Raw genomic sequence first — 15,734 nt, 5'->3', positions numbered from 1 at the left:
AAAAAATACACGTCATTATTCGCAGTTTAGCCCTCTCGGGTTCATGAAGAACTTGAAATTTTAGGACTAAATGAATCTACAAAAAGAGTGTAATTTTCAGATAAAAATGAATCCAAACAAAATGGTTAAAGAACGCAACAACAGATGAACAACATTCAAGAAACTTCAGCTCATTTCACCGTTCATGAGGAGGTTCTTTTTCTCTAGGCGGTGGAACCACTCAAAGATTGGGTATATCATTGGACCAACCATAGATTAGTAGCAACAACCTTCAAGTCACTAGTATAAAAAAAAAATAATCTGCATTCCATCACTATGGATGCATTCAAACCAGAGAACTCTGCTATGAACCATGCAATAGATGAACTAAGAACAAAATTGTAACATGGTCACATTAATCAAAATGAAACCTTCCGTACACCGTGCAGAATACTTGGGGTATAACGTATTAACAAGATAAACCATCTGAAGAAATACCAACTACTAATTAAGACAAGAAGCAGCCTATGCATTATCACGGGAATCCTTGGTAAAAGGGAGACCAACTTTCAGATGTACAAGGAACAACTGTAGAATCTACAAGCAAATCATGCAAAGTACAGTATTCAGGCAATTACAAAAATTCGTAGATGGTGACTATCGTAGCAACACAAGGAAGAAAAACAATATCTCAAATTATCAACTCACATATAAAAATGTAGTACCCAACATGTAAAAACCAAGTAAATTCAGTAACATGGTCCGTATCAATCAATATGAAACCTTAAGTACACCGAGCAATATACTTCGGGTATAAAGTATAAACAAGAGCAACCATCTTAAGAAATACCAACAATGTGGTGTAAAAAGTAATTAAGAAAAGAAGCAAGTAAGCAACCTATGCATTATCATGGGAATCCTTGGTAAAAGAGAGACCAACTTTCAGATGTACATGGAACAGCCATATTCAGTATTTACAAGCAAATCATGCAGAGTACAGAACTCAAGAACCTAAGGTAGAAAATCAATATCTCAAGTTATCATGTATATACAAATGTGGTACCCAATATGTAAAATTCCAAGTTTAAAGCTCTAGTTTTCACAAGTCCATAGCACAAGAAAGAAACTTCAAGAAAAAAATTCTACAGTTCATCCATTCACAGCCTGCCCTATCTTAGCAAGGATCACAATCAAAAATAAAAACATGAATACAGAACTTCTACACAAAATCAAAACGGAAATGATTCAAAATCAATGCTGAACTCCAATAAACCCAATTAGCACATATAATCCTTGAATAACATTGGTAATAATTCAGGAAAGTTCATGAGAAAACCCCATTGCAGTAACGCCAAGACTCTACACTAATAGAGATTCGATAATTTAACCAAAAAACATAGAACACCGATGAAACCAAAAATTAAAAACTCTGAAGGGATAAAACTCCAAATAGCTTCATTTTCATACGACTACTCTTCCTCTGTTGCTATCTCGTTGCCCTTCTTGTTATGCTTACGCGCGTACCTCTGGTTCCTCAGGAACTTCGGGTCCATCTACACACAAAAATCATTCAAGACAGACAATTAACTTCACAAAAAAAGATAATAAAAGGAAACCAAAAAAAAAACTCAAAAGAAATTAGAGTTGTAGCAGGTGAAAATACCCACCCCTTTGGTGGAGGTGTGGCGATGCCTCTTGGGCTTCTTGATCCCATTCTTGTGAGCCTTGTAAGACTGGTTGTGAGCGGTGTGATTCTTAGACTTGGCCATTCCTGCAACCAAAATTACGAAAGGATGAAAACTACAGCAGTGATTTATTGATTTCAAAGTCAATCTAGAGTCCAATCTATTGAAATTGTAAAGGATTATGCCTGACCTCTGCTAGGGTTTCCCTTTGACGGAGAGGAGAGGAGAGGAGAGGAGAGGAGAGGAGAGGCTCTTATGAGAAACCCTAATTCTTGATGACTTGTATATTAATCTCAATGACTTAACTACCCTTATGCGCTACTCTGCCCAGCTTGGGCTTCAAAGCAATGACCTAATGTGGGCCTAAGCCCAACATGAGCCTGGTTTGTTCTTTCTGGCCCAATATTATGTTAATGAACGGAATGCTCTGGGCTTCAACTCTCATTTTGGGCTACTATAGCTTTTAAAATTGGGCCCTAACCATGTCATTTAACTGGCCTGAAATTTTCGGGCCCAATCTGAGCCTGGTCATTTTCTACGGCCCAACCCAACAAATATAATAATGGGGATTTTCAGCCTCCTAGGCTCCTAGCCCTCGAGTTCACCTACTCCTCTGGGTTCTCTTGACTCTCTCTCTCCAGTTGCAACGTTGAACCAATTTTCCTTCAGAAAACGAGAGAAACGACAACACAATCAATGCAGATATCATTCGTTCTACAGAAGCATCTTTAGATCCCTTTGTTTTGGCCTTTCAATCAAGTAATCTTTGAGAAGAAATCATGTTCTTTTTCGATTGGTTCTATGGGATTCTTGCATCTTTGGGGTTATGGCAGAAAGAGGCTAAGATTCTCTTCTTGGGTCTCGACAATGCTGGCAAGACCACTCTCCTTCACATGTTGAAAGACGAGGTTTGATCCGCTTGTTTGTTGTTCTGTTTTGATTATTGAGTTTCTTTTTCTCTCTTTTTGGGGTTTAATGACGTGGGATCTTATGCAGAGACTGGTACAGCACCAACCAACGCAACATCCAACATCTGAGGAGCTGAGTATCGGTAAAATCAAGTTCAAGGCTTTTGATTTGGGTGGTCACCAGATCGCTCGTCGAGTCTGGAAAGATTACTATGCTAAGGTAAAACTGTTTTCCCTATATTTCTTAATGTTCATTATTGGTTCAAAATGAAGGAAAAGATGAGCCATGATTTTGACCTTTTTGATGCGAGTATGCGACTGTAATCTGCTGATCTATTTACATTACTATACTGCTGAAATGGGTTTTTCTTATTGGGTTACTTTTGGCTAAGTGCGATTTGAATGTTTGTTTGTACATATTTCAGTCAGTTTATTTCATAGCAACTTTGCAAGTGAATGACAAAATATGGGCTTATGTAATTGGATTGATCAACTTGTTGGACCATTGACATTTGCTTGTTGGTGGAGCATTGCGGATCTCACGTGTTTTCTAACTATTTTGGTTCCTTCTATGCCATCTTAACTTGTGTGATAAATGTAACCGCAGCATTGCAGGGATGTGGACGTTGGTTTCTAATGTTCTATTTTCTGTTTCTTACATTCATCTGGCCTGGATGATGTGATCAAAGCAATGGATTTTGTTGTTTAATTGATAATGACACTGATGAACACAACAACCTTCTAAGGCTTTTGTTTCACATGAATCGTACAACAAAGAATGTGCAGTATGCTTGATGATTTCTCTTTTCTCCATGGATGCATGTTGTTGTTCATTGTGATTTTGTTGGTTTTTTCTTGTGTGCATAGAAGAGTAAAACATCTTTCAGCTTTCAATTATTCTCTATATATGTATATATCATACTCTTATTAAAAGTTGCTTGAACTTTAAGGGTTCAATTTCTTTTTCCTTTTTCATGCCGATGGCCAATGTTGCACATCCTCTGCCTTCATAACCCCATTCAGGCTGCTATTGTGTTTATCTTATTCGTGGGGGGAATAGATTGGCGATGGATGTTTCGCTGGTAGCATTTCTTCTCTCTTTAGGGGGAGGTGTTTAATAGCAGCATTCCAGCCATTATGCCCTCAGGGCTGGCTTTCTGATGCCTAATATGAAGCTGTCTCAAGAGAGAAATTCAATTGATTAATGACAGTCCTTTTAAAAACTTTGAAAATATTTCAAATATCACTTTGGTTTTCCTTTAAACAGGCCGGTGTCTTTTTCCCCCTCTTTCCTTTAGGAGGATAAGTAAAGGAGAGCTCTAATTTTCTGAAAAAAGACAAGGAACATGGTATTCCTTTGAATCTTTCATCTGAACTGTCCATTGCATCACATGGTTAAAAATGTCCTACCTCATTTATGAAAAAATTAAATGAAAAGTCTATGATTTTCGCTTTGTTTCCCTTGTTGTTGCCAACAAGAAGAATGAAAACTATGTACTTCAGATGGCATAAGAGACTGGTTTCGTACTAAGAGAAAAGATCGTGACATCAAATCTCGTTCCGAGATTATTTGGTTTTTAAGGTGTTAAAATTAAAAACCCTAATTTGTTATTGCTCCAAGTGTAGGCCTTTGTATGTGTTTGTTGCTGTCCCAAGTTGAGGAACTTAAAACAGTTTAGACTTATACTCTTTCCCTTCTTCTTGAGCAGGTGGATGCTGTGGTTTACTTGGTGGATGCATATGACAAGGAGAGGTTTGCAGAATCGAAGAAGGAGCTGGATGCCCTACTTTCAGATGAATCCTTGGCTAATGTTCCGTTTCTGGTGTTAGGCAACAAGATTGATATTCCTTATGCTGCTTCAGAAGACGAGCTTCGGTATCATCTCGGGCTCACTAACTTCACAACTGGCAAGGGAAAGGTGAATCTTGTGGAATCCAATCTTCGACCACTCGAGGTTTTCATGTGCAGTATTGTTCGCAAGATGGGATATGGAGACGGCTTCAAGTGGCTCTCTCAATACATCAAGTAGAGTCTAGTCACGGAGCAAGTGGCTTGTATTTTATCAGGACTTTTTGCGCCATTTTTGCAGTGCATCGGTTGTTATTCAATTGAAATTTCTTGTTTATCTTGACCTTTACATACTAGTTCTATTTGCATTTGCTTACATGGATTCTCATTGTTGTTAGTTATTGTTCCTGTAATCTTCTTCTGTGATTCCAAATCAAGCTATTTTTCTTCCATGCCTCGTTTATTTTATCACTCCTCCGAAAGATCACACCGTCGAGTTCATTATCTGATTCCTAGGACATTAGTGAATCTATTGTCCATTACAGTAACATATAAGAGTATCTAATCCTGCTCTCAACAATGTAGTCATCTTTGAGTTGGAAAGTGATGATCAGGACATAAAGTGGGTTGATTTTGTGACATCAAAGATCAAAACGAGAAAATTTAAATTTCAAGAAAATCAGGTAAAGAAAACTCACAACATTGATAGAAGATTCCAGTTATGCCTTCAACTGTTTCCCAACACACACTTACCTTCAGATTCATGGAGGTTCCGAACCTGAACAAACCTAAATTTGCTTTGACATCAAATTGACATTTCAGTCTTTAAAAGGTTTGAGAGGGCCAGGACTGCTCATCTACTTAAATTATATTCTGGCATTTATAGTTACAGGTAAATACGAAGTCTGGGTCAGTCATTAACTCATTATCATCACACAAACACCATTTCGAATAGCCTTGGCTGTCTCAACCACATCGAAGTCAACTGTACATACCAGTATCATCATTGAGAAGCCCCTCAAATTCAAGCTGCGACAGAACAAGATTCAATTAATTTATTTGGTTTGTTTGTATAACGATCGAATGAATAACAGAATAATTTTGTGTAAAATAACTACCTCCGCTTCACTATGGGCCAACTTCATTCTTCGATACTCCTGTTGAGCTTTCCTCGAGCGGAACATGGCCTGCACAAAAACCACAGACCTCTCAACACGGTCTTCAGCTTGTTTGCGGCCGGCTCTGTAGAAGTCTTCTTCTGGGTCACTTTCATTAGTCTGGTCTATAATTGTCTCAATCTGAAGTCCCCGTAAACCTTTTCTCTTTAGACGCCAGCGCAGAATTGCTTTCTCAAGCACTCCAACTGACCACGTAATCTTACGATACTGTCTCCTTACTTGTAGTCCCCGAAAAGCAGCCTACACAAGAATTAAGTTGCAATCAGTGGTTTCTGAAAGTTCTCTTGTAACAACTGCTACATTCACTTGCTGGGTATACAAACGAACCTAATACAGAGAACAAAAGAGAAGCTAGGTTGACCTGCAAATAGTCTCGGCTTTCCTATGCCAGCATGACACAGGTTTCAACCAGTGATTACAAGGGGGGGAAAGCCTTGAAGATTGATATCAGACACAGTAATTACATAGCTTGCCTTGAAGAATGCAAATCAAATTTTATTATTAGGGCCAGATGAGACTTCTCCTAGTATTATCCATGCAAGATTAATAACTTTGAGAGCATGGATGCTGCATACTCTCGGTTTTTTTAGCAAAATTAATCTGCCAATACACACGTGAAAAAACCTTACCTGAATTCTGATTGCCTGACGACGCATATTCAGAAATTCTCTACGAATTTTCCAAGTACGAAATCTATGCTGGATGCGAACAGCAGCACCCATCTTTTTTCGTGTCTCAAAGTTGCGGAAGGCATGCTGGATCTTCATCGCTGCAATTATAATCCTTGCTTCCTCCTCAGGATTAGAAACTTTAACTGCTTTGGTCCTTGCTTTAAACGAGTGCTCCCTGAATGCACTCTGTATTCGTCCTGCCGCATCAGCAGCTGTACGGTATGCTGCCAGAGTATCCTTCAGATATAGCTCCTCCTCGCTGAGATTTTCAGAGTTTACTACATCACTTGTGCTAGTTTCTAATGTGCCACTAGCATTTCCGGCTATAGACATATCCTTGAAATGTTCAACAAGTGCCTTTTCTGAAAGATATGCCGCCAAGCCATCATGGCCCTGTATAGATGCAAGATCAGCAGCAGTGCATCCACCAGGGTTATCAGGAGTGGGGTCTGTGACCAAGTTTGGCTTTGCCCCAGCTGATAAAAGGATTGCAACCATTTTCTCCCTACACAAATGAATTTTCAGACATCAGTGGAAAGTAACCAAAATAATTTAATGCCATTCTCAAAACCTGTACATAAAGCATAAATTTTATGCATGTTGGCACTATCCCGACTCCTCATCACACTAAGCTTATTAGCTGAAGCAGTAACAGTGGCACAGAAAGAGCAGAGTGCAATCAAGTTCACATTACAGTGACAAGGATTCTACGAGCTTCAAGAGTTTGAAAAGATATAGCATATAAATGAATCATGTAGAAATATAGCAGAAATCAATGCAATATGTTGGATATGCATACCTTCCGTAATACGCTGCCCAATGAAGAGCTGTCCACCCATATTTATCACGGAAATCCAGGGATAAGCCCGACGAAGAAAATAGATATACAGCCCATGTATATCCAAGTATGGTACACAAATGTATTACTCCTTGGCCTAGAGCATCATATTCAGGTGTTCTAGAGCCTTCAACTATTCTTTCCAACAACCATTCTTTTAGTTTATTCTTCACTGTAACTTCTAACAGAACATCTTTTGCTTGTGAATGTGAAACTTTGTTGTCTTCAATTGACTTGATCATATATGCCCAACTATTGGCAATAGAAGAGGTTTTGCTGGAAAACTTTTTAGCCTCTTTCAGGGCATTTGGTGGCACTTTATTATTTAAGATGTTAAGACTCTTAGATGTGGAGAAAAGCAAATAAGCAAGTCTCATCAGAACCTGGAACTCTTCCCACTCGGTCTTCTCCTCTGATGATACTATTGGATTAGGCAATGAAGGAGCACGATAATCAAAATTCACAATTTGGCTAATGGGTTTTTGGCCATCAAGACTCATAGAGAGATTTACTAAACTAGGGGAATGAGAAGGCAGAAAACAACGATAAACCCCTATCTGAACAATTTCTGCAGGAATACAAACTCCATCGCAGACACAAAATAATTTGGACTTCACCAGGTGTAGGTACTGCTCCTCAAAAACTCCAGCGACAAGGATCTGCAACAAAAAAAATTATTTGACGTCAATATAAATGCATAGAACAAAATCTCATATCTGTCAATCCCACAATCATAATTAATCATTACAAATAATGACAAACAGGAGGCTAAACCTAATTCTATGAACCATTTGACTAACCTAGACGGTTTCAAGCCATTTAAAAATTCATATATACACATATAAGACAAATTTTTATACAACTGCTAACTCACACCAACTTATCAGAGCTTTAAATTTCTACATCAACAACAGAATGTGACATCACCATTTAATAAATATGAAATGAAACCATGGCTTAGGTTCTCAAGAATTAGAACCATCACACACAATTAGCTTTGGTGGTAATACAAAATCTTATTCTAACCATCATACACAACTTCTTCCAAGAGATCCATGAAATCCTAGTCTAGCCCCCACGCTTGCTAATGCTGAGTACACACGACCTAGCATGCAGCATAACACTCAACCAGGTAGAATTTTTAATGCTCCTTCAAACATGATCACAACTACAATATTCATCTCAGAAGTTCAAGTATTGGAATATATACATACCATTAGATACAATGCCATTGTTGGTAAAAACTCAAAGTTCTATCTCCATAAGAATTTTAAAATGTCAAACTCAAATCCAAGCATGCATATGTAAAAGACGTGTTCTTAGCAAAATTCCCTCATGATGCAAAAATCAAGAAGGGCACATTTTATGCAACTCAATTTCAACACCCCTAATTTAGTGCTGAATATTAGTCAATCAAACCAAAAAAAAAAAAGAAGCATAATAATCAAACAAAATTTAATATCAATCGATCAAAACATTATATCACAGGCGAACATATGGCCTAGTAGTAGAGTTGTATGGGTGCAACCTAGAGGTCACAAGGTCAATTCCTTGAAAAAACCTCTCCATAAACCTCTCCACATATTATGTGGGGTAAGGTCTGTGTATCTTGCATGTTCCCGTCCCAGTCACTGAGAAAGCCTTGTGCACATGTGTTGTTTACCTTTACCATCAAAATGTTATATCACTATATATGTTCACTTGCCAAGACATGGTCTTTGTTCAACCAATATGTAGAGCAAGGCCATTAAGATTTAAGATTTATGATTGGTAGTAGAACAAAGTAAATTGAAAGCACATTTATACAATAACTCAAGTTATCCATCCAATTCATCCATCCATTATTCTCTTCCTCTAACTTGCTACTTCAACCCTTCTGCCTTTTTCCCTACTCTTCTTACAGTGGAATATAAATGTCAACTAGCAAGCCACGTTTCTCTACTTAAAGTTGGGTGATAAAAAATAACGGCAGTGATTAATACATGCCAAAACAGAAGAGAGGTTAAAGAGTGGGGAAAAAAAAAACCTTGGTATTTTCAGTTGAAAATGCCCATGCAGGTGAGATATCCGTTATGGTAAATATTTGCTCTGTCTCAGAACAGTGATGTTGATGAGGACTGAATGAATCATGACCAGATGAAAATGAAGATTCAAGCACAGGATCTTCTACTGAACCTGGAGAGTCACTTATAATGTCGTTCATCCACCTACCAAAACTGTCCTGACTTTGCAAACCATCATTGACCAAAATGTCCACAGAATCACAAGCTTCCACAGCTCTAGAATGCCTTCTCTGCACATTGGAGTTAACTTGACGCCACATTGTCTGACCGTTAATACTATCCAGAACATTGAATTGATTTCTTTCACTGGTAGCTACTGGCTGAGCTAAATTACCCGGTAAGGAAACTTCAGTTGATAAATTGTAGGCTGGAACTCGGCTACCCTGGAGAAACAAAATATTAAATACTCATACTAAACCAACACTGGCAGCCAAAGAATGTCGAAGTCAATAGAAGAAATCTTCACATGGCATTTAACAAATCAAGTGAGCCGGAAAAATAGAGGAAGTAACATCTCTAGAACCTAATAAATTAAGACCATACTAATGGCAGAGTCTATTAGCAAAGTCAACTAAAGTTGATAGTCTAGGTCCAAACTTGTGTAAAAATAATAACATAAGGTAAACAACTCTTGTGCACAAGACTCCCGCAGTGGGCGGGGTCGGGGACGGGCAAGATGTACGTGGACCTTTACTCCCACATAACATGTGAAGAGGTTGTTTCCAGCAATTGAACACGTGACCTCTAGTTGCACCCCAATGCTCTACCACAGGGCCACATGTTCGTTTGTACACGAACATAAATAGGATAAAAATAAAAGTACGTAGGAAAAAAATAAAATACAACTAGTTAAGTATTAGTCCCACAGCTGGACCACATAAAATGAAAAAACATAATAAATGACAAAGAACAATGAAAAAATGTGCTTACATCATTCATGGACCCACAAAATGTAGTTTGATTCTGCTTGTCTAAATATAGAACATTTCCTGTAACCAAAAACCAAAGGATAAATATGGTGATAAAAGCACAATAATTGAACTCTCAAACTATCTGCTCAACCGGAAACAGCATCTAGTTCCTCACCTCCATTAGATGCTGTGAGATTGTTAGCGTCATTTGCAACTAGCTCATCCCATTCAAGTGTGTTGAGCTCATGAAGCCTCATTTCGTAACTTCTGACAGTTAAACTATCACGAGGCTCTGCCGACGCCAAATTGCAGATAATGAGGTCACAGTATGACTAATTTGAATGAATAATAAATGATTTGAAAGTCCATGTCAAGGTGGAAACTCCAGCAATAATAGTTTCTTTCACTATATATTGTATTGTAATAACTAATAAATTAACAAGCACACCTAATTGTTTATATGCATGACCAGCTCCAGAATCAAATTCCGATAACAGCGAAGGAGCTGAGTTGTCAGAGACAGGAGCTGAATTTGAGTTGACAGGTGTGACTGGAGAGCCAAGCAACTGTATCATAGGACAAACGAATCCCATGAGAAGAATTAAAAATATAGTTATTTCACAGAGAGGAAATGCAAAAGCCCTGGGCCAGATAAACATTTAAGCATAAAATTCTACTTCATTTCCCTTTATTCAGGAACTCAAACGATTACAAACGTTCTCAATCTAAAATAACAGTGCTAGCAAGAACATATGGTAATTCATGAAAAACAATGATTAATTTGTTTCAATAAACAAAGGGGAAAAAAAGAAATTGGGATAGATTCTTCAATGAGTGATTGTTCAACATATTAGCTACACATAGATTTTAATAAAGAAAAACTTGAAAGAATGAGCATATCATTGTCAGGCCTCAAAACAAGAGACATTGCAATTTGTACGAACACCTGTCACCTTTATAGATTCTGCCTGAATGTTTGAGTCCTAATTTAGAGACAATATTTATCTATCAATATATGCAACTCTTCAACAAATGTTTTAAAATGAAGCACCAAGGCCTGACAATATGAGTGCCTTCGCTTGGAACTATAGCAACATAAAAATACCTACAATAGTGGAACAGTTAGAATTGTAGGTAACAAAAGGTTTAACAAAGCAACAATAAAATGGGAAAACAATTTTGGGCAATAAAAGAGGTACAATAAACTGATAAAGTATTCATTACATACTAAATCGTTACGAGAAAGGCAAATGTACCGTGATTCAGAAAAACATTCAAGTTTACTTTAGTCAAGTGAATGGCATTTTTTATGTCATAGATGCTATCTGCTTTATAACACTCAAGACATCGGTTGGAATAAGTAACTAAGATATGGCAGGAGTACAGCTTTAAATTGACAAGAAAACAAGAAATTAACTTCATCCCTACACTACAACAGTAGCATCAAGCATGCATGATAGTAAACGATCAATTTCATGAGCAGAAAAAGGTATGTTGACTACAAAATTGGAACCATCAAATCCTGAACCATGTCATTTTTTTGGCAGAAAAGGAAAAGAACCAGATCTAACATGTTACATTTTGAATAACAGAAAACAAGCAACAAGAAAACAAACCTCCTGGTCACGATAGTGCACGAGGACTATGTGCTCTAGAGACCTAAAACAAAAGAAACGCCAAGATACTTACGAAGAAATTAACAAAACAAAATAAAATCCTGGAAGAGGTCTGAGAGAAACATTTTCATATGAAAGGCATGATTCACTAATGTATTGTTGTGAATTTAACTATCACATACTTGTCAAGCAGCCAATAACATCTGCGAGCAAAGTTTGGGTTATCTTCACCACGTGCATAGTATACATGAATCCTTTCTTCATTACCAACCTGAACATTGAAATAAAACAGGCAATACTAAAAAACATATATCACTTAATTATTTACACTATATAAAAGGAATAATTACCACAAATTGCTTGATACACAGTGCAAATTCTGCAAAATGTTGTGAAAAAATGAAGATTCTAGATTCATATTCCAAAGCTGTAAGGGCCTAGAGGGTAGCTAGGAAAATGATAATGTTGACCAAATACGAGTGAAACATTTTGGCTCACAGCAAGAAAAGGGAAAAGAATCAATGCATCCAAGTGAACATTCACACTCATAATACATTTCTAGAAACCTTCAAAACTATACTATACTTCATGCATAAGAATGCACATTGGTGTGAATAATCATATAACCTCACCTTCAAGTGTTCATGCGCTTCCTTAACAGTCTTTCCATCGGTTTTCTTTTTCCAGTTGTGACCGTCTTTGCGAAAATTCCTAAGCATTCTACGATCGAACAATACAATAGTGCCACCTATTACATGAAATGAAACCAAGATCAGAAACTAAAACCATCGGCAGTTTTCCTTCTTCAATAGAATAACAACAAAACACTTATGAATATAGTGTATATATACACACACAAAAACACACACTTGTATATGCAAATTATGTGTTAAATAAACATAATACACCATACTGAACACTATCAACTATGCCTCTAAGCCATAACAGTAACTGCATTGGTTCTCCTCCCATCATAGAGACATAGACACCTAAATGATGGATTGCCATACATAGGCATGCATTATTTTATTGAGAGTCCAGATAAGTTAATGAGAACAGATAGCAACTGTCAATGGGCTTCTGTAGTCTCCTACATTGGCAAACCCATAATGCCATCAGAATGGTAGGACCATGGACCTATAGTAAGTTCAAAACAAAAATGCCTGGAAAGTAGGACATTGGGAAAGAGAATGCCAAGTAGAGGCACTAAATAAGAGAATGTCGAGTAGAGACACACTATGTTGTTTATGATGGAATGATTTGATCTGTTCCAGTCACTTTTATGTTGCAACTAACCATGTTATAGTTTTCAAGTATATAACTGCTCACAGTATAAACATAAACCTTTTAAAAAATGCAATATGTATCACAATAAAAGGATGAAAAAGTTGTCGTTCATGTCAGCACTACTAGTAATGAGTAGTACTTACTTTTGGGCAAGTGTACTGGCTTCACATTAACACTGAAATACTTGTAATTACAAAGTATCGCATGAATCTCATTTGGGCGGAGCCATCTCATTCCAGCTTCCTTCATTATGTTTTCAAAATCCAAATCTGCAAACAAAACAACATTCATTCTATCAGTAAGCACGAAAATATAAGTATATGCTTCGATATAAAGTACGCATAAGATTTCCAAGGGAAAATGAAACAAAGCAGGAGGAGGTCAATAACAAATTTCTTTAAAAAAAAAGAATTAACAAAGCTCAATCCATGTCGTAAGGAAAATTATTAAAATTCAGCATACCAGTATGCTCCCTTATTGGGTCAAAACAGTCTTCTTTATTTTCAACTCCAACCGAGCCCTAGGCATTCTGCTTATTCTTGGGCAACTTTTACTATAGCCACACCAATGCTTGCAACCATTATGATTTATGCACATTCTCTCTCTCTCTGCAGAGAGTTACATTCTGGAGTAAAAACAAAAATGCACCATTTTCCAAATCTATTGTTTTCAGTTCTTAATTTTCTCTGAATCTCTGTCATAATTTTCCTTAATCAATATCACGTATCTAATTTCATTGGGGCTTGCTGAATGAAACGTCGTGGTAAACAATTTTAAACGAACTGCATCTCAAAACCTTCCTCATTTTCTACTAACAATTTCACACTTAATTATCAGTGAATTTAGCAAGAATCCATCTCACGTAAGGCAAAAACAACCTTTAAAAAAGGAAAGAAAATAACATTTGTGAGACCCTTCATTAAGTTCTTCAACATGTAGAGGCAAATAACAGTTCCAAAAGTAGTATCCATTTATTTCATAGTTCAATGTGGAGGAAAAAAAAAAGATGAGAACAAATATTTATAAGTCAACAAAACTTTGATATACAAGTTCCACGTATCCACACACCTTCAGAGAAAGGAAAGCCTAACATATATTTAAAACCCAGAGTTCTTCTAGCTTGTAAGAGTGAAACTCCAAGCAATGATCAATAAAGCTGGTGGAATTAACAGCTTGAAAAAAAATGTGCCCAATATCAAGAGAAGTACTTCCAAAGCACAACAAGTGTCTTTGATTCTAGTTAACACTTCCCATATGCTCAACCCCGCCCCCTTTCATCAATAAAAACTACACATGCTTAGAAAACAAACAGACGAGAAAGCTAAAAACACCTGATCGTGCCAAAAAATTCACCAGAATCACGCAGCATACCTTTCATCGTATGAAACCCATGAATCTCCGAGCCCGTGAGCTGACCCAAACCCGCACTTTCCATCTTCAACAAAAAAAATCCAAGAAAATCACGAATCTCTCAAGCCAATAATCCCATCAATCAAACACCCAAAACAAACAAGTTCGAGAACATAATCATCAACCAAAAGCCATCAAACGGGTAAATCGCTAACGAAGCAAGCGATGACTACCGAATTAGGTGAGACCGTGAGAGGGTTTTGGGTTAGCAAAGTGTTTATGGATTGGTCAAACAGAGAAGGAAATGAACCAACGCGCTTTTTATTCAAGTAATTTTGGCTGCTCTTGCGCGTATTTAATCGGTGATACTTAACAGTGAGAGATAATTGTGAAAATACAGCTAAAATATAAGGACGATACAGGTCCCGGTGAGTGAGACATTGCGAGTGAGTTTTTCGCTGAGTTCACTGATTCTGATCTGATAGGACCACTTCCGCTGTTGACTGGCATGCCGTGACTCGTGAGGCCTCGTAGAGTTGAAACACTACCACTCCACCGTCCGCGTTTCACTTGTACAAAATACGCATATGCGCAATCGGATTCATTGAATAGTCAGATCAGTCTCTTTGATATGCAGAGTGCAGTAAAGGTTTCATAGTAATTTTGAAGCTCATTAAGGGATTGAAGCACAAAGCAGAGGCTCATGGCCTATTCAGTCGATCTACGGGCGTAACGGGCCCAAGGTCCTGCGAAAACTCAATAGATTCACGGCCTCAACAGCAGTCAGCTCAGCAAAAACTCATGCATCTATAAAGTCGACTTGCCGTCCAATGGTTCTCACGAAAGCCCACGGCCTAGCCAGGAGCCAACTCAGCAAAGGCCCATGACCTTCACAATCAGGCTACAGGCCCACAACCTTTATGAAAGTTTAAAAGGGCCACAGCCTATATATGAGTTAAGGGTGAAAATGGTCGCTTATTATTTTCAATTTTTTTATATGAATTTCATCGATTAATCAATTATTTTTATTATCGATCGATTCTTTAAACAAATACGTAAAATTTGTTTGAAATGACCAATCAATCAATTTGGCTATCGATTATATCCGTAATTTTTGTACAATCTTAACATCAGTCGACCCAACACGAGCCCATAACCCAAGAAGCTCTTCCACAAGTATACAATCTAACCAAACAAAGGCTTAAAGTTTGTCCAGCTCAACATCCACATGCTAGACTGTCAGTGGTGGGTCGTGTGAGTGAGTAGTCTTCAAATACAAGAAATATGGTCACATTAAACTAATACAATCAATTTTGAAGGTATCTAACACTCTCAATTTTTAAAAGTTCTTCTCTCACTCAAATCTTTAAACCACATCATTAACTTTTGTCGAAGCTTCCCAAATTGGTACTACACTGACGTTAAGCTTTCACAATATATGCTCTCTGTCATATTTGTA

General features: G+C 37.4%; 3 protein-coding genes and 1 non-coding gene across 5 annotated transcripts; 2 read left to right on the top strand and 2 right to left on the bottom strand.

Annotated features, from left to right (window-relative positions):
* Nucleotides 1-1,220: 1,220 nt before the first annotated feature.
* LOC120012988 (60S ribosomal protein L29-1-like) lies at nucleotides 1,221-1,986 on the bottom strand. The gene is made up of 3 exons (XM_038864577.1): nucleotides 1,855-1,986; nucleotides 1,647-1,750; nucleotides 1,221-1,532 (listed from the first exon to the last, which is right to left on the bottom strand). Exons 2-3 carry the CDS (start codon nucleotides 1,746-1,748, stop codon nucleotides 1,449-1,451), a joined length of 186 nt encoding a protein of 61 aa, XP_038720505.1. The 5' UTR covers nucleotides 1,749-1,750; nucleotides 1,855-1,986; the 3' UTR covers nucleotides 1,221-1,448.
* A 273-nt stretch (nucleotides 1,987-2,259) lies between these two features.
* LOC120012987 (GTP-binding protein SAR1A) lies at nucleotides 2,260-4,704 on the top strand. Its single transcript, XM_038864576.1, has 3 exons — nucleotides 2,260-2,572; nucleotides 2,661-2,792; nucleotides 4,282-4,704. Exons 1-3 carry the CDS (start codon nucleotides 2,444-2,446, stop codon nucleotides 4,600-4,602), a joined length of 582 nt encoding a protein of 193 aa, XP_038720504.1. The 5' UTR covers nucleotides 2,260-2,443; the 3' UTR covers nucleotides 4,603-4,704.
* Nucleotides 3,585-3,710, top strand: LOC120014006. The gene has a single exon (XR_005471537.1). It is a non-coding gene; the product is annotated as a small nucleolar RNA snoR83 (small nucleolar RNA).
* Nucleotides 4,705-5,017: 313 nt separating the features above from the next.
* Nucleotides 5,018-14,940, bottom strand: LOC120012770 (calmodulin-binding transcription activator 5-like). Of its 2 annotated transcripts, none has more exons than XM_038864253.1 (14): nucleotides 14,297-14,940; nucleotides 13,388-13,533; nucleotides 13,069-13,194; nucleotides 12,271-12,386; nucleotides 11,821-11,909; nucleotides 11,639-11,681; nucleotides 10,471-10,588; nucleotides 10,198-10,314; nucleotides 10,042-10,100; nucleotides 9,075-9,494; nucleotides 7,010-7,707; nucleotides 6,169-6,715; nucleotides 5,480-5,779; nucleotides 5,018-5,390 (listed from the first exon to the last, which is right to left on the bottom strand). In XM_038864253.1, exons 3-14 carry the CDS (start codon nucleotides 13,172-13,174, stop codon nucleotides 5,343-5,345), a joined length of 2,661 nt encoding a protein of 886 aa, XP_038720181.1. In that variant the 5' UTR covers nucleotides 13,175-13,194; nucleotides 13,388-13,533; nucleotides 14,297-14,940; the 3' UTR covers nucleotides 5,018-5,342. The 2 variants fall into 2 exon arrangements, with proteins under 2 accessions (XP_038720181.1, XP_038720180.1); XM_038864252.1 differs by lacking the exon at nucleotides 13,388-13,533 and having other exon boundaries at nucleotides 14,297-14,360; nucleotides 14,509-14,940.
* Between the last annotated feature and the right edge of the window lie 794 nt (nucleotides 14,941-15,734).

Source organism: Tripterygium wilfordii, chromosome 13 (assembly GCF_013401445.1).
Source record: "Tripterygium wilfordii isolate XIE 37 chromosome 13, ASM1340144v1, whole genome shotgun sequence".
Taxonomy (NCBI): domain Eukaryota; kingdom Viridiplantae; phylum Streptophyta; class Magnoliopsida; order Celastrales; family Celastraceae; genus Tripterygium; species Tripterygium wilfordii.
This window is presented reverse-complemented; position numbering and strand designations above follow the sequence as displayed.

What these genes read in the sequence shown, in the direction of transcription:
- LOC120012988 (XM_038864577.1), bottom strand. Translation starts at nt 1,748, where the DNA reads ATGGCCAAGTCTAAGAATCACACCGCTCACAACCAGTCTTACAAGGCT. An exon ending in GCCACACCTCCACCAAAGGG is followed by an intron (nt 1,533 to 1,646) that starts GTGGGTATTTTC and finishes TTTTGTGTGTAG; the next exon opens with ATGGACCCGAAGTTCCTGAG.
- LOC120012987 (XM_038864576.1), top strand. Translation starts at nt 2,444, where the DNA reads ATGTTCTTTTTCGATTGGTTCTATGGGATTCTTGCATCTTTGGGGTTA. An exon ending in TTCACATGTTGAAAGACGAG is followed by an intron (nt 2,573 to 2,660) that starts GTTTGATCCGCT and finishes GATCTTATGCAG; the next exon opens with AGACTGGTACAGCACCAACC. An exon ending in GGAAAGATTACTATGCTAAG is followed by an intron (nt 2,793 to 4,281) that starts GTAAAACTGTTT and finishes CTTCTTGAGCAG; the next exon opens with GTGGATGCTGTGGTTTACTT.
- LOC120012770 (XM_038864252.1), bottom strand. Translation starts at nt 14,360, where the DNA reads ATGGAAAGTGCGGGTTTGGGTCAGCTCACGGGCTCGGAGATTCATGGG. An exon ending in TGCACTATCGTGACCAGGAG is followed by an intron (nt 10,589 to 11,638) that starts GTTTGTTTTCTT and finishes CCTATGATACAG; the next exon opens with TTGCTTGGCTCTCCAGTCAC. An exon ending in TCATGCATATAAACAATTAG is followed by an intron (nt 10,315 to 10,470) that starts GTGTGCTTGTTA and finishes TGGCGTCGGCAG; the next exon opens with AGCCTCGTGATAGTTTAACT.